The sequence below is a fragment of the Benincasa hispida genome, chromosome 11 (genome assembly GCF_009727055.1).
Source record: "Benincasa hispida cultivar B227 chromosome 11, ASM972705v1, whole genome shotgun sequence".
In the NCBI taxonomy this organism is placed as follows: domain Eukaryota; kingdom Viridiplantae; phylum Streptophyta; class Magnoliopsida; order Cucurbitales; family Cucurbitaceae; genus Benincasa; species Benincasa hispida.
The window spans coordinates 68550457-68571574 of NC_052359.1; the positions used below are offsets into that span (position 1 = coordinate 68550457).

A 21118-nucleotide genomic window follows, 5' to 3' on the forward strand; every position below is an offset into this window, starting at 1 on the left:
GTATATGATTTCCTTTTGATTTTTCTTTTTACTCCTTTATAACTGAATTCCTTTCCACTCTTTTCACGTTTAGCAACTGGAATGTAATTTAAGGTTGCCGCATGTTTCAATGTCTTGAATGCATGTCCCCACTTTTATGATATTTTAAAATATATATCAGATTCTCCTGAAACTATTTTACATGTTCAACAATATACGAGAACAAAAGCCAAAACAGACAAGTTCTGAACACATAGAAGTTTTCGTAGCAATTATATTAAACATGTCTTCGGTAATGCCATACCTGAATTATGCCTTTAATACGCCAGACTCCATGCTTCATAACAACGATATGCGAGTCATCAGGATGCAAGGACCTAAGTTCTTGTCTAACCTCCTCGATACTTGCATTGTGATCCCTTGTCAACTGTTCTGCAACTATCTTATTAGATCTACTTAAAGAACCAATAACGGCCCGGGAATCACCGACGTTACCGACGTATAATGTACCTCTCCAGATAACTCCCACCAGGCAACAAGATCCCATAGCTGCAATTGTTGGTTTTATTCCCCATGACCGACGAACAAGCGTAAGAAACCCTTCCTCAGTCGCAGAAAATGCACTTCGAAGAATATCTTCAGTAATGTTTCCATTTTCTTGAGCAAGCCCTACGATACAAAGAATGAGGCAAAGCTATAGTACAATGTTGTTGCTGTTTGACAGTCGGGATGGAGAAAAAAAAATAATTTATTCAAGCATTTAAAACAGTACTAATCCACCTAAGTTGCTAGAAATCCTAAAAAGTTCTGGAAATATGATGCTAAAATGAAAATAGAATAAAATTGTAAGCATGGGAACAATAAACTGCCATTTCTTACTATTTTGGTATTCTTTAACTCGTTTATCATTGTTTATAAAACAATTCTCTTCGATATGTACATCTTTTCTGAGGTTTTCAAAGTTTCAACACATATTAAATTTAGAAAATTGTTGCAACATGTTTTTGTCTTTTACTATACGATTCAGAATAACGATATCCCTCGGTTTGAACAAGATCTCATCAAACAGAAACAATACTACACCTTTTAATCATTAGGCTATCCTTATTCCTTGCATACTACAATGCATTCTCTCACTACTCTTATTTTTCCACCTCTCTAAAACCCCCTCTTTTTACACACTTTAGAGAGTTCCCCATCTCTCTACACCTCCCTCCACTTCCTCTTAAATTTATCTTTGTGAACTGTCTGAGAAAATTCTACTTGTTTTATAGATCAAACAACATTTTTGAGTATCGGGATCATAAACATAGTCTCACATCAGTTAGAAATGAAAACGACTGTTAGTCCGAAAGCTTTTCAATAGAATCCACAACTCATAACTAAAGCAAACGTTATCGTACCATTGTAGAGATACGAGAGACACATAGTTTTGAGTTCGAACAATGAGTTGACCAAACAACCCGCCATCCAAGCACACACCAAGAAAGCAAAAAAAAAAAGGTGGAACACATATGATCAACAGATTTCACAAAGTCAATCTCTAATGGAACAGGAAATCCAAACAAGAATCATAAGGCAATAACAACTACATGTCACAAACGTTAGATTTCAGAATCAAACATAAGAATCCAAGAAAGTTCAGAACAAATCTCAGAGGATCAAGAAGAAGAAGATCGACCAAAAAAGAACACATAAAAGCACAGTCAAAACTCAAAAGCATTCCCAAAATGGGGGGCAAAGAGGCAACCCTTGTTAGAGACTCACTCATTAGATTCCTGAAAAGATGATCACAGATAAAGCGAGAAGCATCAGGGCCACCATGGCCATCATAAACGCCGACGAAAGTGACATCAGGGCCAGTCTCAACCTGACTATTATCCTCAATTACCTCATTAGCCTGAACCACAGCAAAAGAAAATTCCCCATAAGAGTGCTTTTCAAGCTCTCTACTCCACAACAAAGGGTCCTCTAAAGAACAATCTTCATCATCATCCTTGTTCATACGGGCATACCGCCTCACTGGTTTCCAACAAGCCGACGCCATCCTTGCCAGCCACGAAAACATCCCTCATTTCCCTCTGCAACAAAGCCCCAATACCCACTTTCTCAAAGAGGGATCAATTGAACAAAAACCAATCGAATTGAAGACACCCCCCCTGCAGAATTGAAGAAAAAGGTGAGAAGAAATTACAAAATGGGGAAGGCCCAGATAAGAAAATTGCGGTTTGAAGTAGGAGAAAGAGTAAAAAGAGTTGGAGAGCTTCAAGAAAGAACCAAAAGGGAAGAAGAACAGTAACGGAAACACAATCGATTAAAATGGGATATTGAGAAAAATACCAAAGAGATAAATTGTAATTGAACAGTGATTTCTGTGTTTCCAGAAAGAGAGAGAGAGAGAGAGAGAGGGAAGAAAAAACAGAGAGACAATGAAGAAGAGAGAAGTTTTCCGCACTGAGCAGCCTCTGTAAGAAAAAAAGAGGGGAAAGTTGACGAAAGCGCGTGTAAGCGAGTGATGACAAATTTTTATTTTATTTTATTTTAAACTTTTTTTTCCTCTCTAATCTTTTATTTCGTTTATTTTAATCCGATTATCATTTTTTTTAAAACATAATTATTTTGTTTGAGTGGTTGATTTTTAGATGGATATTTGTTTTAAACGTAAAACTATTAGAAAATATTTTGAAGTATAACAAAAATATCATTTATATGGATAGATGTCTATTGGTCTATTATTAATATTTATATTTTGCTATATTTGTAAATAAGTTTAACTAATTTTTTATTTGTAAATAAGCTTGACTAATTTTTTTATTTGAAAATAATCTAATCAATATTTTAGTGTTCTTTTGTAATATTAAAGCTAAAAAAGTGATTGGAAGTATAGTGACTAAATAAAGAGGTATAGAGATTAAATAAGATTTAAATCCTCAATTCCTTAAAAGAATATTCTATTTTGAGTTATCAAAATATCAATTTCAATATATGGGTCACTTTAAATTTAACAATTATTTAGAAATGAATTCATAGCTTTTTGTATATTTATTAGCATTTAAAATAGAGCATGAATTTGAGCCACATAACAATCAACTTATAGGATGAAGAAGGTTAAGTAACAAAATAATTAAAAATAAATTATCAATTACCATTTTAAATGTTTGAAGTTAGAATGTACACTCCACAATTGTTGAACTAAAAAGATAATAATAACAACAAAAGTTAAATGTTCATATTAAAAAGAAATTCAAAATCAAAATTAATATAACTCAATCTTATAAAAGTTTGCACTATTAATCTCGAGCTCAAAAAATTGATTCACCCATCTCACATACTGTCGAGAAAAAAAGTATGTTCAAATGGAAAATGAAAACGATACGTTTTTTAAAGTTCAAATCTAAAAATAGTTTTAAATCATTTTTTTTAGTACAATGAATAATGAGTTTATTTGCACTATAAACTTCTGGAGAATTGGAGTATATGACAAAATTTAGGATTTTGTTCTAAAAAAAGGTAAAATCAACCAATAATAAGATTTATGGCAGCGCACGTGACATGCACGTGGCCACAAATTTCCAAATACTTGATTTGTCATTGTCTGATTCGTAATCGTTGTTAATGATGAAACTACAAATGCAAGTATAGAATCATAAACAAGGTCGAGTTATGTATACAGATAATTGTTAATTTTCCTAAAGAACAACTACCCTTCCTCAAGAACTTGTTCTCCTTCTGGTAGCTAACATAATATGCATATTTTATTATTAATTTAGATTATGTTTAACCACTTTTCGAATTAACCTTACTTTAATTAAATATCCAGATTTTTTTTACCAAATTTATATTTTAAATTTCCATATATTATCAAATTTCATTTTATCTATCAAAATTCAAATTTATTCTAATTTTTGAATTGATTTTCATTACTTTATACTTATTCAAATTTATTTAAATCTTTGAATTGTTTTTCATAATTTTATACATATTCTTAATAAATTAGTTGGATATTTCTCATATCCTTGAAGATTTAAATTGTTTTATATTATTAGATTTTTATATTATTTTAATGATTTGGGAAAAAAAAATATCTATCACTATCCTAAAAAAATAGGTATCACTTTATTATTCACGTAAATGTTTATAAATTTAGATTTTATTGTGGTTTTTTTCACAAGCTATTGTTTTTACTATGACTTTACAACGGATTAGACTTCTTTTTTCCTCTTTCCATTGATCTATCGACTTTCTCTTCATTTGTTCTTCTTGTATGACGATTTAATATTCTTTTGTTTCATTATTATAATCAATTTTTTCGGCCAAAGAAGATGAAATCTTGTTCATCGGAGAGAATTGGAGTTAGACACTAGAGAACGCCGGATAATTGAAGTTATAATTTTTGTATGGTGGTTGACTATTTTCTAATGTACCTGTGAATCTTGCAAATACACTATATATTTGAATAATAATTTAGCATAAACAAAACTTTCTCCTCAACATTCTGAGCATATTATTATCAATTTTGGTTTATCTAAACCTTTTTTCAATTGGTTTAACTTTTTGTTACCAGATTTAGTTTAATCTAAATATTTTTTCATTAGTTTAAACACTATTTCCAGCTTGTCTTTGATGGGCTCTGAAAATTAACTAATATAAATACAATGTAATTGTAACATGAAGTTATGAGATTGCTAATCTACATTTACACATACAATATAATTGTAATATGAAGTTATGCGATTTTAACCTGTGTTTTCTGATTTAAATTAGAGATTATCCCTATTTTTCTCCAACAATATTGAATCTATCTTTTGTTATCAAATTCTGTTTTATCTTTTTTTATTATTTGTTGTGCATATTATTACTATTTATATAGTTTATACATTTTAAAATATAATCTAATGATATAACAATATATCATTGGTATATAAAACATATTTGTATACCTATTTATTATTTTGATAAGATTTGTTTTTATATTGTTTCATTTTTCATTTTTTCATTTTTTCATTTTTTTAAAAATAAACTAACCCTTATTTCTAAAGTTTCAATATATTTATAATTTGTGGAAAAAAAAGCACTTCCCTCCCTATATATATATATTTTAAAATATCCTAATTCTACTTTACCTCTCTTTTATCCCATCATTTTCTTTCTCTTTTTCCTATTTCTCATTTGCAGCAAGTCTGTAGTCGTAACATCTCCACAACCTCTCCTTTAAAATCTATGTTAGCATACCCTCCACAGCCGCATCTTGGTCACCTCCTTTAGAACCCTTCATTCTTTCTTCTTTCACCACTACATTTCGGTTTGCATGACTGTGAAATCTTCTTTTGCTCATCATCGACTGGTTCTCTAAGCGACCACATACAACATTGGTGACCATCACACCACAGACACATCATCATGGTCGTCCATTGAAGAAGCAGCCATCAATGGTTTCTCGGTGATGACCATATTGACAAGTTTTTAGATTTTCGAACCATTTCTAAGATTTTGACTATGCTATTTGTTTTTTAATTTTTTGTTGAGATTGTAAGTTTTTTTGCTTCTAAAAGTTTAGATAGAGTGTATTTGCAATTTTCAAGTTGTTTTTTAACCATTGTCTATTTGTATTCAATTTGTTAGTTTTAGAGTAGTTTAGTCATTTACCAATTTATATTTTCTATTATTTAAATTCATTTTTCTATTTTTATAAATTTAAAATTTTTTATCATTTTTTCAAATGAAACTTTAAATTTTACTATTTCTCTTGTCAGCCTTAAACTTATTGTTAAAACTTATTGATAGTACAATACTAAGTATCATTTGAAATTAGTTCGCTTTATTATATTTAAAATTAGTTAAGAGCGGAAATAAATTGAATTTTTTTTAGAAGTAAAATGAAATTTAAATATTTTAGTTTTGATGAAATTACAAAATCTGCCACTGAAAGTCCCTTCTCTCAGCGGCCAGTCTAGGAGTTTGACTATTTGGAATCACCGCTTTAATTTTTAAAAAATCAACCAAAAAAAAAAAAAAAAGGTTTTTAGGTACAAATAAAATAAGTGACAACAAATAAAATTATCCTTCATATAATATAATATAAACTAGATTAAATAACATTTTTCTATTCTTTATATGCATGTCATTTTCTAATTTATTATCCAATTCTTCTAATGTATGTCATCTTCTTTAAATGATCCAAGTGTCACAATTTCATCATTTCCATCGAAAATTAATTTATCTAAATTATCAAATAGTGTAATGGTAGTTGTACATTTAAGACAACGGTTATAACATTAAAATAATAATAATAATAATAATAATAATAAAAAAAAAAGTCTATCAACAACAACAACAATAGTATTAATAAATAAATTATTTATTTCTTTTTTTAAAAAAAATCAGGTAAAATCAGGTGATTAGAAAATTTTCAAGAGGTTGAATTTTGAAATTTTAGTAGTAATGGGAGGAAAAGACGAGGACGAATGAGAGGATGACACATGGAAGGTAAAGAGATTGTGAGATTTTTATTTATTTAATTTGATGGGTGGATGTAGTTCTCTTGAATTTAGTAGAAGGGAAAGTGGGAGAGGTGGGAAAAGAAAGGCACAAGGTGCATGTGAATTGTGAAGAAGAAGAAGAAGAAGAAGAAGAAGAGGAAAAGAGGATCCTTTTCTTTTTGCCTTTTTGGGTTTGGGATCACAAGCATGTTATTTTAACTCACCACTTCATTTGCCTTTTACCTACACTTTTCTATTCTCTCCTCTTTCTAACCTAATCCAAATCCCTCTCTCTCTCTCTCTCTCTCTCAACCCTAAAAAATTCATTAGCCCCAAAATCTAATTTATTCCACTTTTTTTTTTTTTTTTTTTTTTGACATTTTACTTACGTCATATTAGTTAAAACGAACCATTGTGTGCACACGTTTGCTCCTCTCACTCATTTGGATTTAGGTTTTTCGCTTCTCACTCTTGCTCCCTTGGATTTGAGTTTTTTCCACTCGTACTCTCTCTGTTTTCTCTTACTCTAACTTTTTGGTTTACGTTAGCAGAAGTGAGATTATGCGTGCACAATAAAACCGTCTTCGTAATTTTTTATGATGATGACACAAGTAAAAAGTAATAAAAATGACGGGGGAGGAGGGGAGAGGTGGATAGATTTTATTTTCAGATCCAAAAGTTAGGAAGTTTATACGTGAGAAATTATTTGAGAAGACTGTCAGATTCATATTGAATATGAGAAAGAAAATGCAAAAATAATTTGTATTTATATAACCATGATTATTATGAATACTTTTGAGTTTATATATTCAATAGTTTTTATGCGGCAACCATATTGTACTGAGCTCAATTATTCAATAAAGTTTTTTAATTTAATAGATTCAAGATACCATGTTATTTATCATTGTGATTTTTTTTTTTTTTTTTGAACAAATTAATTTGGTGAAATAATAGAGTTGGCGTGAATGAGTTGTCTAATCAAGTTAATTAAGAATTAAACATGAGAAAGTCATTATACTTATGTGAGTTGGTAGGTTGAAACAAGTTTGGGCAAATGGAGCAATTGAAGTTGAAAAAAGTGGACCTATGTGAAGTCTAAAACTACTAAAGGTAATAGAAGTTAGTGTTTGATATTGACATCAATGTTACTATAAAAACTTTGGAGCATCTTATATATGATAACATCTCTTCAAATTTATTAAATAATGAACAGAGTAGAAAGCTCTTGTGTTAGTGCAATTAAGATCATGTGTGGAATGATGACATGTTAGGGTTATGGAGCCTTTAATTATCAAATAGATTGGATCAAATCCAAGTTGAAGCTTTATTCAAAGCTTGAAGGAAGCCTATTCTAAAGCCAAGCTAGATGAATAGTCACACCAATGTAGATGTAGTTTCACAATTGAGTAGGGTTGTTACATTGTTCACATTTTGATGGTCGATAGAAAATATTGTCTCATATATGGTAGAGAAGGAATCTAACTATTTAAGCGAGGAAAACGCTCGTGATGAACCTGAATTTACATTTTTAATAAGAAGAGAGAAAATGACTCAAACTTCACCTCTATAAAGAGGTCGCTTGTCATGTTTGAAGCATTCTAAAGAATCTTTTCGAATAGATAGTTTGAGGCAATTAAAGAGGATAAAAAACATTCGAACTATAATAGATGAGGAGTTATAACATAGTATATAGATCGAATTTTATGAATTTTAAAGATTATAAAGAGTAATAATATTGTCATACATGATCTTCATCAATAGATTTGTGTGAAGATAAAAGATAAGATGTGTATAACTTTGAATAGTAAACTTGTATATGAATTTATTGTTTATTATTATTATTTTTTTTGGGGGGTTAATTTTATATATTATTATTGTTTAATACATTTATATAGAAGAAACTAAAAAATATGAAGAATCTTCAAACCTTTCTTACTCTATTATACAAGCATATCACTTAGGAACACGAATAACATGAAATTAAAAATGATATGAAACTTTAATAAAAGTTGAATAAAATGGAACATTTTATCATAATCACCAATAAGTACAAGAATATATAACTTTTTTTTTTTTTTTGGGAACTACTTCTAGTGGTTAGAATTATTAGTTTTTATTTTTCTTCTAAAAACCCAATTGACAAGTTATATATTTCGGGTCTTTTTAAATATAAAAAATATTTAAAAATATTTATATTTTATAGATTTTTCTATTTATAAGAATTTTCCTTATATTTATATACCAATTTAAGCTTTTAACTGTCATTCTTTATTTAAAAAATATGTTGTATAATAATGAATAGTTAAGGTCCATCCGTGATAATTTTGTTTTTTTATTTTTGTTTTTAAAAATTAAGTCTATTAATATTATTTTTACATCCAAATTTCTTCTTTTATTATCTACTTTAGTTTAAAAAATTAAACCAAAATTAGAAAACTAAAAAATGTTTTTAGACTTTAGCTAAGAGTTCAATCCTTATAGTTAATAAAGACACAAATCGTGATAAGAAATTGATAGGAAGTAGGCTTAATTTTAAAAAATAAACAAAAATAATAAAAATAATTACCAAACACAACTTAAATTTTCTTTTCTTTTTTTTGGTTTGGATCTTTCTTCAATATCAACATTATCTTCTTTTTTATATGGAAAAAAATGCATTATCTCTTGTTTTCCTAAGTTTGATCAGATAAATATATGATTCAATCTAAATGCTTTCTTTGTAAATTACATTTTTAGTCCTTAATCCTTTTACATTAGATTTCAATTTTCTTTTAATAATAGTGAAACTTAAATATTTCACAATCTTTAATAAATTACGTCATATTCTAAAATGATTATTAGTAGGGTTTACACTTCAAAACAAGATTTTCAATTCATACCAACGAACAAATAGAAAGTTAAGGCAAGATGTTACACCGTTGCTAGTTCGTTTTTTCTAAATTCTACGCGTCGTTTATTATTATGTCCCAGATTCAAACAAATAGTTCAAAAATTGGTCAAAATGGTACAGTGTTCAACTAGAATATATTTCTATCCAAATTGAAACCAACACTTAACATAAAAAGTGTAAGTGTGAATTTATTAGACAGTTTTCAAATTAAATTTAATACATCAATATATAAACATAGCTTTGAGTTACTTTATTTTTCCATGAAGCACACAATAAGCTTCCTAAACTGGAAAAAAAAAATGATAAATAATTTTTTGAAAAATAGCATCAAGTTAAAGATAATAAGGAGGGTAAAATGGAGATTTCAGCCACATCTAATAATTTAATAATGGCCAGTAAAGAAAGAGAAAAAAAAAAGAAAAAGAAAAAGAAAATCAGACAATGTCACTTATCAAACGTCTGTGAGTGTTGTAATGTTTCTCTAATAAAACCTTTGATGCTCCTTCCACTGTTCTTCGCCAAGTCTACATCATACCCAAAAATAAATTTATTATTATTAATCAATAAACTTAAATTATGTAAAATTAGTCAAGAGGTACACAAATTTATGATCATATTATAAAAAAAAAAATTAAAATTATATAGCTTATATAATTATTTGATAAATTTTATAAATGAATAGTTAATTGAGATGGTTTTAGAGAAAAAAAAATAAAGGGGTTCAACACACATAATTATTTGATTTTTTATTATTATTTTTTTTTTTTGGTATAGAATACAAATATATTATGATTTGAAATTTGAATTTAACATTTTAGAAAAAGGAAAAATAAATATATTAAACAGGTGGGAATTAAAGTTGAGTAAAAAGGTAGTAGAGAGTTAGGTCAAGATTAATTTTATAATAATTTATTATTATTATTAATAATAATTAAGGCAGAGGATATCTTAAAAAAACATTAATGAAAGTGACACCGGGCTGTCTCTTATACACATCTAGATGTGTATAAGAGACAGATATATATATAACCACTATGTTATAGTTTTAAATTAAAGTTTCAAATTTTTAAATTGGAATGGATTTAAATCCATGTATTACAATATTATTTTTCCTTTTTTTAGTGTAACTTTTAAAGTGCAAAATTTTCGACTTTGTTGAATTTAAACTTAATTTTAAATTATCACCTTTAATTTATCATTCAAACAATTGAAAAATATTAGGCAAAATAAGCAAAGTTAAACTGAGATTAAAAAAAAATACTATATTCTAATTTAATGACAAAGATGAAGTAGTTTAAGTCCTCAAATTTAGAATAAAATAGAAATTACTTTTAAAAAAACATTTTGATATAACTAAAAAGATCTATATTCACCAAAATAATCTCTATCAAACCACAAGAATGGTACTAGTAAAAAATAAATGTGTATAAATTAAAATACTTTGATTGTAAGGGTAAGAATCAAATTTCATCTATAAGTATTTATTACAACCATCCTTTTGTCTTTCATTTAGATACAGAATATTGAATTATGAAACCTAAAATCCTCACTATGGCATTATGTTAAACACAAGAGAAAACCCATTGATTAAACCTAATTAGGTTTTGGTTTAAAGAAAATAAAAGAAAACCTTTATCACTGAGAAATCCTAAAAGTCTAAAACACAATAAAATTTTCTTTTGAAGAAAGGAAAAAAAAAATGTATATTACAATTTTTTCACTTAAATCTCTATACTTTAAAAAGAATAAACAAATGCTAAACTTTTAATTTTGTGTTTAATTAATTTATGTGAACCCTGTTTAATAGTGTCTAATTTGTCTTTTAATTTTATGTCAACTTGACATATTATACTTCTTTTTAAAGTAGGGAATCTATTAGAAATAATTTTTTTAAAAATTTTGTGTCCAATAAAATTTTAAACATTTAATTTTATGTCTTTATAAGTTTATGGGGGTTTATTATTATTATTTGAGTACAATAGAGGATTACGAAGTTCGAATCATAGATCTTTCAATCAATAACACATTCATATGTCAGTTGAGTTTTACTTGTTTGACAAATTATTGTCTTTAGTAGGAAATTAGAGTCTAACATTTTGCTTGAAGGTATGTACTTTAACTAGTTGAATTATGTCGATTGATAAATCAATAACTCATTTAGATATAACACAAAATAAATCAATAAATAATACTAATTTATTAAATGGAAAATTGAATTTGAGCCATTCATCACATTTTTTAGCTATCTATTAGATATAAACTAAAACACAAAGAAAAAACCATCTATTAATCTACTTTTATAAACTATATTTGATTTTTTAAAATCGAGCTTGTAAACACTATTTTTATTTATTTTTATAAACTAAAATATCAACACACTACTTTTACCTCCAAAGTTCTTACTTTGCTATATACTTTTTACCGATTGTTTTAAAAACTAAACTAAATTTTAAAAAACTAAAAAAATAACTTTTAAAAATTTGTTTTTGTTTTTGTAATTCGACTAATAATTCAACCATTTTACTTGAAATACAAATCATTGTAACACACATTAATTTAAAAAAAAAAAATTAAATAGTTATCAAATAATATTTAAAAAATTTTGTTTTTAAAACTTTGACTACAAATTTAATATATCTTTTTAACGGTAAAAACATATTAAGAGATCGAGAAGAAACGAGTATGAATTTCAAAAACAGAAAATGAAAAACGAAATCGCTATAAGAACAATACAAAAAGAAAAAAGTGTGTATATGTGTGTGTGTGTGAAATTACCTTTTGAATTGCTCCAAGAATAGATTTGTTTCTAAAATCTCTAATCCTCAGCTGCTGAGACCTTCCATTTCCAATCCCAACTTTCTTCAACACAACCGACTTCCTCCCCACCGGCGAAATCAGCCATTTCCGCTCCACCACTCCGCCGCCGGAGGAGGGGCTCTCGCACTCCTCATTAACCCTCTTCCTCCGCCTCTTCACCACCGTCGACAGCCTCCTTCCGCCGTCGGACTCCGACCCCACCTCGGCAAATTTCCTCAAAAGCTCGTCGGAGGACTTTCTAGGAACATGCTGAACATTGGCAATTGAAGAGTCCATAATTCTAGAGAGAGAAATAGAGAGAGAGAGAGAGAGAATAGAAAATGGGAAAGTTTAGAGTGAGAAAATGGGGAAATGGGTTTAGAATAATAAAGGAGGAAATTAAACCGTTGGTGGTTAATGAATGATTTTGTAAATTTTTTAATAAAGTATTCAAATGTAGCCGTTGGAGAAACAGAGCAATAAGAGAAAACAGAGAGGGGTGGGGGAAGGGGGGATTTGTTTGGTCCGAAGAAGACAATCCGACGTGTCGTTTTTCTTTTCTTTTTAATTTTAATTTTTCTGAAATTCCCATGTTATTGCTGACACCGATCCGATTCCGTTCTTTGACTGACGGCGACGTAACTAACGGATCTGGTCTACGTCGTCTTCTTCCTCTTCCCCCTCTCTCGGGTCGGGTTGGTGCCTTATGGGTTTCGGAGGCTATTATTATTATTATTATTATTATTATTATTTATTTTATTTTATTTTATTTTTAGTTTGCTATTATTATATTATATTATATTATAGATTGTACTCGGATTTTGGGATCCTAATTTTGCGGTGCCCATTATCCGCTCTGACGATGATGAGGGTTTAATTAATATTTTGGTATTTGTTTAATTTTTGTGTATGTAATTCGAAACGTTTGTTCAGTTTTATCCATTTTGGAATCGGCTCAAAATCAATCGATTGATTTTTATTTTATTATCATGTTCATTTTCGTTTTTTGGTATTTTCTTTTTATCTTTTAAATTTTTATTTTTATTTTTACTTTGGTCCTTTAGTCTATTTTCAAATTAAAATTTAGCTTATTTCTTTTTTTATAGATTGAAAATAGATGTTTTTATTTTATTTTATTTTATTTTGACATTTTTTTAATAAAAACATACAAACTCCAAAATAATTGGTCAATTAATATATATGCATCATAATAATTAAAATACTAAAAGATACTTAATGTTAGATTTTATTTTTAAGACTATATATAATTGGTTTGATTTGGTTTGGTTTTTTCAATAAAAACTAATTTGAACCGATAGTTTTTTGTTTTCCCCAAATATAAACTAAGATGTCTAATTTTATATTAAAAATCAAATCAAACTAGTATATCAGTTTGGATCGGTTTGGCTTTTTAATTTTTTGTTGCATTCCTAATTTCAATAACCCAATTTTAGGTCTATACTTTTAATAAATCTTAACTTTAGTCACTTAGGGGCCGTTTGGATTGAGGTTTTCTCAATGTCCAGGGAATTATATGTATGGAAATAAAATTACTAGGAATCAAGGATGACTGTTTGGTTGTGCATGGGAAAACAATGTCGGGGAATAGTATGTGCGGTAATAGTATGTGGGAATTAAAATGCTATATGCTTTCACGGCTGGAAGGAAGGAAAATCGTGGTAGGAAGCGGTAGAAGAAATGAAAACCCACACTTCTCGATGGATATGCAATTCCTTCATTTGTGTTGATAAAAGATACCTAAGAATTACCTTTTCCAAGATAAGTAAACAAATCCCACCAACCAAACATAGGCTTTGTAAACCCATTCCCACCCTCTTTTCCTTCCAATCAAACGCCCCCTTAAAGTTTTTAATAGAAATTGACTAAATAATAACAATAATTTTCATGCAAAAAAATATAATGTGTATATTTTTTAAATTTTATAATGAAAATATTAATAGATAAAAAAAAATTAAAAAATCAATAATAATTTAGTGGTGAAGAGCAAATTTAAGATTTATTAAAACTACAATGACTAAAATTAGACATATTGAAATTGAACAAACTTCTTACCTATTAAATTTGTTTGAACTTTAAATGGTCTAAGATGGTGTTGTAATATTGTTCACCTTGATTTTTATTAAGAGGTACAATAATTTTCTCTCTAAACAAGACATTTNATAATGTAAAATAAAATTAAAAAAAGAAAAAGAAACTAATAAAGAACCAAATCTCTATGATTTCATTTCTATCCAATGAATCTTCGTCGTCAACTATGCATGATAACCTCAAGGTCAAAAGCTCGATCCCCCACACATTCTAAAAGAAAATGAAAAACTTATTAGATAATAGAATATGAGGTAGAGAGAGGGATGGAAAAGTCATTCCCAAGCTAATATTTCATAGTTATACATTTTCGACACTAAAAATAATACACAAGCACCAACCACTCAGAACACAAACTAATATATTAGAAGTCAGGCATCATCAGTGTTACAACCAAGTGAAGGCATAGGTTACTATGGAACATACAACTCTGAACCCAACAATGCCAGCCAAACTACAAATTTCTACACTGTTGGGGCAGGACCTACATGAACCAAAACCAGTTAATACAGAGGATGACTATTCTCACTCACCCATCAGTTCTTTTGATTTACTCTTCCTCTCCAAAGTGATTCTCCCCAGAAGATGTGATCCACTGTTGAGAAAATGGAGACGATTCTGCATTTCACTGCAAAAACCCTTTTCACACCATATACAAACCTCTAAAATTTCCATTAGAGGGCACATTTGCTCCACTTTTTTAGAAGCAGGTAATTTTAGAGAAATCGGTTTCCTGCAAAAGCAACATAAACCGAATGCGAAACCAGGTTCTCGATCTCCTTCTGGTTTCGTTCGTCACGATGATCAGCTGAATTCAGTCCCAAAACTCAGTGTGTGGCATTCAAGGTTTCTCAAGTTAAGCTGTAAAGGAAGACTATTATCTTTGGAATGAATCATAGTCGAGATAGGGAAACCACATTGCTACGAAGGATAAAAAGAGCCAAGAAAGAAAAATCCATAGCCCTCAACTCTAATGAAGTCTTCAATAAAAATGATGACTAGATGATTTGATTGCATGAACATTAAGAAGTTCAACAAACAAATTGGGGCCAGAGTTTGTTGAGCACAGCAACTTCTTGCCACAACCATGTCATCAACCAGATTAATACTTATCAACCTTTTCATTATTTCAGACAATTATAGTATGTGAAAATAATTATTTGGGGAGAAAAAAAAGACAATCCATTTAAACTGAAGTTTTTGGAACCAAAATAATTCAAAAGTCTCATTCTCCCTGATGCTGCGTATCTATAATAAGAGGCTTATATAAAATTTCATGCATTTTTTATTCCAGTTTTTACTGATAAACCATTGGGAAAGTCATAGTGATTCTCTTTATAACCAATATGCTTTGATTTTTGACAGCTGATAAAACTTTGATCTAAGGGTGCAAGAAACCAAACCAAAACGAACTAAAGGATGAAGGGTAATGACTAGGGAGATGTTAACATAAATATTACTGTTGGTAATTATCTTTATAACCAACTTGCTTTTAACCTTTGATCTAGCAAAGTTGCACGTCAACAGTAATGACTAGGGAGACGTGGTGAAGAAATATAAATACTGAGTAAAGGTGAACTGAAGTAAAAGAAATTTACCATTACGGCAACCCCGTTCTCGCAAAATCTTGGAATCGCAATGAGTCTTACCATCTGCCCTTCAGCGCCTGAATTTTCAAAAAGCATATACATGACAATATATTACCTCATTCATTTATTCTCTAGAAGAAGCAAATCAGCAATTATAATAATTATTATAGAGAGTTTATGTGAAAATATACCCTTTATTAAGCGAGTATCAAACTTGTCCTGATTGCCAATAAAATATACATGAGGACAACTCTCAATCAGGAAAGGATCTCGGTCAGTGAATGGGTAACAACCTGTAAGACTCGAATGATATAAATACAACTTTGGGAAATATTATACTATTGCAAAAAAAATTTAATGATTTTTTGTGAAATATTATAGCAAAGTTTGGATAAAGTCGTCTAATGCAGGCTTTGAATCAAGAAGGGATTGTTTCAATGGCATATCCACCAACTGAAACAAGGAAAAACCGCAAATAAGAACGTGACTTGTACCGAGAGTATTTGGAGCAGTTGGTGCCAGATGCCTCCATCTCAAAGTCCTCTCCATAAATTCAAGTTTATCTTTAGCCTCTGAGTACTTCTCGAGATCATCTATATTCTGACCTGATGTTCCAAGAAACCTGAAACCAAAGGACCATCAATTGAAGTGTGGTTGACTCAAGTTCACACTAAACAGTCAATTACCCTATCAGGCTGACATTATTGACTTGCCTGAAATTATCAAGCTCAAAACAATGAGGGTTGGTGCAAGATCTGAAAGTGTTATAAGCTGATGATCCAGGAGAAAGACATCTGTGCAAAGGCTGTAAAGAAAATGACGTTATTGACAAATCAAAACTAGGAATGAAAGACGGGAGTTCTGGCTGTAAAAAAGACCTGCTGAGGCAAGGAAAAATTGGCTGGGTCACTGGAACCCGGCATGATGTCCACAGGTAAACCCACAGCAATCTGACAAAAAGGATAGTGGATTTACAATCAGGTATTAGGATTAAAGGAAAAACAGAAATAAAATTGATAAATAGTTGGACTAAGAACCAACTGGATAAGAACCTGATTCAATAGGATATCTAGCTCTTTAAGAGGTTCTGTCAGCTTTGTTTGGTCCTTTGCAGACAAATGCTGCAGAAAATACATCATGCATGCATCAACAAAAAGCCTAACATCACTGACATTACTAGAGTTTGCAGAAAAAATAATTGAATACCGGGAGAGTTCTAAATTTTCCCTTATCCTCATCCTTTTTTTGAACAAAAACAACTTCTCGTTGATGTAATGAAAATGATTAAAAGTTTAGGAGATGCAAAATCTCAAAAGGGGAGAGAGAAAAGATACAAACAATAAATACAACCAGCCTCGTTCAGCTACTAAAAAATAAAGACTACTACAAAACTACCAAAGAAACCGAAAAAACAACCACCAACCAACAAAATACCAACAAAAAGAAAATTGAAACTCTTTTAACGATGCACAAATTTCACATTAATTTTTTAGATTTTCATCTCGAAAGTAGAAAACTACATGATTTACGCGATTTAGTTTTACCACAGACTGCCCTTCACAATACTCCTAAGAAAACATCAGATACAAACACATGTTTCAGGGTCATGTTGGCATTTGATTAGTCATCCCAAAATTCATTAATGGCATCTTGCAGTCAATTTCTCCATATAAATAATTAACTAGTGCTTTTAAATAAGAACCCTAGTAAGTTAATCAGGATAAACAATAAAAGGAGTTGTTCTGTCCAAGGCTTCTTGTAAGAGTTCAAGAAGACCCGGCCTTTCAATTATTTCACTCACAAGCAATAACAAAATAGTTACTGCATTCGTTAAAGAAATTAAAGTGATCTTGGCAACATATTTAAAAATATAGAAACGGGGTACCTAGGTTACATAGTTTGTGAAATCTCTACCTGCCCATTTAAAATTCCTCGAGGAATTTCAACAGAATTCCCACAAATGACAACATGAACTATTTGAGCCGCAATCCCTTGTTCCTGTCCAGTTATGGTTCTAAAAGTTTTAGCAACTGACAAACATATAGAGAGGGAAAATATAAAGATGAAACAAACCTTCTCATCTCCTAAATGCCCTGTTATATGATCAACAAGGAGCTGAAACTGTAGAGGATTAGAGATGCTACTCCCAATACTTATGCCCGAGACAAAAATCACATACTTATCTTCGCCTGCATGCATTTGAACCTTTATAAGAAACTTTGCAACAGAGCATCTTTGTCCCTCATGTACTGCCATAATCATTTAGAAAGGAGTGTCATATTTTTCTTAGGAAGATCATCAATATTCAAACCACCTTCCACTGCAAGGAGACCTAAGTCGAATTAATCAAGTTTAAACATCATCCATCTTAGGTCCTTTCCAGTGTTTTTTAAAACTCAAGGCACAGTAAAGCTGCTTAGGTTCAGGGTTTAGGGTCTAGTAATTTTAACAATGAAGAAAAAACCTTACCTTCTTTCAAATAAGGAAAAAGCCCCAAAGCTTGAGGCCTTGGGACTTCAGAAAAGGGCACGCCTAATGCACACTTTCTTTTGTGAAAAGGTGAGACACCAGATCTGCGCAGAGGCTGGGAGGGGTTTTTAAAACACTACCCTCCTAAAGAAAAGCCCTAAAATCTTAGTAAGAGTAGTTGTTGACCCTGTCTCTTATACACATCTAGATGTGTATAAGAGACAGCCCCACAACAGATAAGTATACCATTTACCTGATGCGAGGAACTTTCTCCAAAAACATTTAAAAAAGAATACCCTTCAAGTTACATTACCATGGAGGGAAGCCCAAGAGGTAGCCCTCCCAATTTTCATAGTAAGAAATAACCAATTATATGAAGGAGCAATTAGCATTAGAGAAAAAGCCAGTGGCCTTAGGGAGCAATTAAAAGTGAGTTCAGAGCTATGTACCCTGGCTGTTTCTCTATTCACATTCACCACAACCACACAAACTATGTTGCAATTGATTGACAATTAGTTAATGGGAATATCATTGGGTGAAGCATTGCTCTTATCTATACACCCTCAAGGCTTCAAAATGCTGACATTCTCAAAAAACTCTACCCGTAAACTACTAAATAACAAAATAATGAATTCTCGACTGTTTAAGAAGCAATGAACTAATATGGCATTAACTGATAACATTAAAGTATAACACAAATACGTGATTAACCCTCTCACTACATTATAGTTGAACCCATTTCACTCCTGGACAAATTTAAAATGATTGAAACAGTAAATAAGAAAAAAGAGGTTATCACATCCTACTTGATATGAGTGGCCGCTCTATCTGGGGTGGCAAGCCAGCTTCTAGGATGTCTAAAACCAAAAAGTCACCAACGCAAGTTTCCTTTCCACGCAATGCAAGGACAATCCCTGGCACAAATATTAGACAATACATTAAAGTGCTCCCAAAAAAAGAGAAAAAAATGTCTACACGGCAGTTTGTGCTTTTTTTAATTAAAAAACTATTTCAGATCGAAGTTATAATCTGCATGCACAACATATGGAGATTGGTAGTAAATTTCCTGCTACAATTAATTCAACGTGGAATGATTCATTCAGAACAATAAGAAACCAAAGTTCAAGAATAACTTGGTGCATCCTGCATCAATGTGCTCAAAAAGTTGAAAACTTTATGCAGTTCTTCAAAAGAAGAGAGCAAGAGAGATTTCATTTTTCATACAGCATAATATGCTTTTAAACAAACAGTTATAGCTGCTTGAGTTATAATTTACGCGCACAATATAGGAAGACAAGCAAATACATTAGCTGCAACAACAAATGCAACATGGATCAACTCATACAAGACTAGAAGAAAAGTTAAAGGATGAACAGGAGCAACATGCCAACATGTATCAACGTGCTAAAAAACTTGATCACAATTTTATGCTATTCCTCCAGAATTTGATAGCTGAGAAAAGGGCACCATAGTTCCATTCAATCTCACTCTGTGATACACACCTGTAACATATACAGAAGGTAAAAGCACAGCCCCAGAAAGCTTTACTCTCCCACTTTCATCTTCCAATACTAGATGATCATCTGGGTGCATAAAGTTGTGTGGCCTAACAAGTGGGTTGGCAGATCTCTGTACATTCCATTTAAATGTCTCAATCCAATCCCAAAACACCAAAACCATAGAAAAGTCGTGTAAATGGTAGTTGACATATGTGTTTGATGTATTACCTCCTTTGAATACTCGTCCAGAATGGTAGGTTTAAGTTTCATGTGCTTGTAGACGGTTCCAACAATGACACATTCCTTGCCTTCCTCCAATCCCAATACAGTGCAAACTACAAACATTGTTTTCAAGACAAATTTTCACCTAACCCATAAAACTCATTCCTCATGAATTTGCTTCTAAGTTCTACCTTAAATTATGATTAAAGGCACAATGCTTAAACAGCTACGCTTACAACTTACATGCAAGACGAAAAACTAAAAAAGCTGTTCAAAGTAAGGATTGGTCCAAATCCATCCTAAATTGAGCTATACCACATCAATAAAACCACTAAACTTTTTGTATGTGTTAAGATACTAAAGCCCACCAGAAGGGGAAAAAACAACAGATTAAAGAACCCTAAAGCCAGGAATTATGATGTGCCTATGCATCACAGAACAAAACCTACTTCCACCCAAACTTCTCGTGGTATCAAATAGAAAAATAAAATGTAAAGGGAAAACAGAAATACCAGGTAAATGAGGTTTCCACTTAGAGACAAGCGAATGGAGTATCGTTCTCATCAAGTGGAGTCGAGCAAAGTATATGTGACTGTACTGCTGGCCCTTGTATGTCTCCTTCTGAATCTTGTACTGCTCATCCTACATCAAATAACACTATTTAGGTCCCCCCAAAAAAACAACATCAACAACAATAAATAAGCAAATAAACGGCGAGATTGTTCCCAGTTCCGGCCCATTTTCCGGCTTTCATCGACCCCCGTTGGCTAAGAAAACGAAAGTAAATGAAACGAGCAAATAGCGAGGGAAAATTCTTTGCATTTTCCATAGTAGCCGTGCTGAGGGGGAAAGGGAAAAAAAAAGGCGGGAAAGCCAAAAACTTTGGAGGAAATGAACATCAAAGTAAGAAATAGAAGAGGCTGCGAGCTACCAATATTTCATAGGTACACTGTTTGCGCTGGAGATTCTTCAGTGAATCGATTTCCATGGCGAGGGAGAGAATGAACAGAGAAAGTTTACTCTTTCGAACCAAAATGGGGGAAAATAGAATGGAAATTTAACAAAATAACTCAAATCTCAAAAACTTTT

At 30.8% G+C, this 21118-nt stretch overlaps 3 protein-coding genes across 5 annotated transcripts in view; all 3 read right to left on the reverse strand.

The window, feature by feature from the left end:
- The window catches only part of LOC120091791 (probable protein phosphatase 2C 68), a 3680-nt gene extending 1203 nt beyond the window's left edge, over positions 1–2477 (reverse strand). The window contains exons 1-3 of the mRNA XM_039049909.1: positions 2320–2477; positions 1747–2138; positions 284–648 (exon numbers count right to left, since the gene is read on the reverse strand). Coding sequence (XP_038905837.1) covers positions 284–648; positions 1747–2047 — 666 coding nt within the window. The 5' untranslated portion in view covers positions 2048–2138; positions 2320–2477. The remainder of the gene's footprint in view (positions 1–283; positions 649–1746; positions 2139–2319) is intronic.
- A 7037-nt stretch (positions 2478–9514) lies between these two features.
- LOC120091691 lies at positions 9515–12518 on the reverse strand. The gene is made up of 2 exons (XM_039049800.1): positions 12124–12518; positions 9515–9872 (listed from the first exon to the last, which is right to left on the reverse strand). Exons 1-2 carry the CDS (start codon positions 12439–12441, stop codon positions 9783–9785), a joined length of 408 nt encoding a protein of 135 aa, XP_038905728.1. The 5' UTR covers positions 12442–12518; the 3' UTR covers positions 9515–9782.
- A 2006-nt stretch (positions 12519–14524) lies between these two features.
- Positions 14525–21118, reverse strand: LOC120092095 (DNA polymerase delta small subunit). Of its 3 annotated transcripts, none has more exons than XM_039050298.1 (14): positions 20961–21118; positions 20542–20671; positions 20036–20142; positions 19811–19937; positions 19115–19222; positions 17913–18028; positions 17754–17837; positions 16892–16960; positions 16718–16789; positions 16553–16644; positions 16334–16461; positions 16031–16132; positions 15849–15916; positions 14525–15111 (listed from the first exon to the last, which is right to left on the reverse strand). In XM_039050298.1, the coding sequence occupies exons 1-14, from the start codon at positions 21015–21017 to the stop codon at positions 15055–15057; spliced, it is 1317 nt and encodes a 438-aa protein (XP_038906226.1). In that variant the 5' UTR covers positions 21018–21118; the 3' UTR covers positions 14525–15054. The 3 variants fall into 3 exon arrangements, with proteins under 3 accessions (XP_038906226.1, XP_038906224.1, XP_038906225.1); XM_039050296.1 differs by having other exon boundaries at positions 17913–18088; XM_039050297.1 differs by having other exon boundaries at positions 14525–15124; positions 17913–18088.

Bases quoted from the DNA above. Each gene is read 5' to 3' on its own strand.
- LOC120092095 (XM_039050296.1), bottom strand. From the start codon at position 21,017: ATGGAAATCGATTCACTGAAGAATCTCCAGCGCAAACAGTGTACCTAT. The intron at 17,838-17,912 runs GTTTGTTTCATC...ATAACTGGACAG, and splicing joins GGCATTTAGGAGATGAGAAG to GAACAAGGGATTGCGGCTCA. The intron at 16,961-17,753 runs GTAGAGATTTCA...TATTTTCTGCAG, and splicing joins GAGGAATTTTAAATGGGCAG to CATTTGTCTGCAAAGGACCA.
- LOC120091691 (XM_039049800.1), bottom strand. From the start codon at position 12,441: ATGGACTCTTCAATTGCCAATGTTCAGCATGTTCCTAGAAAGTCCTCC. The intron at 9,873-12,123 runs GTAATTTCACAC...GGTATGATGTAG, and splicing joins TTCTTGGAGCAATTCAAAAG to ACTTGGCGAAGAACAGTGGA.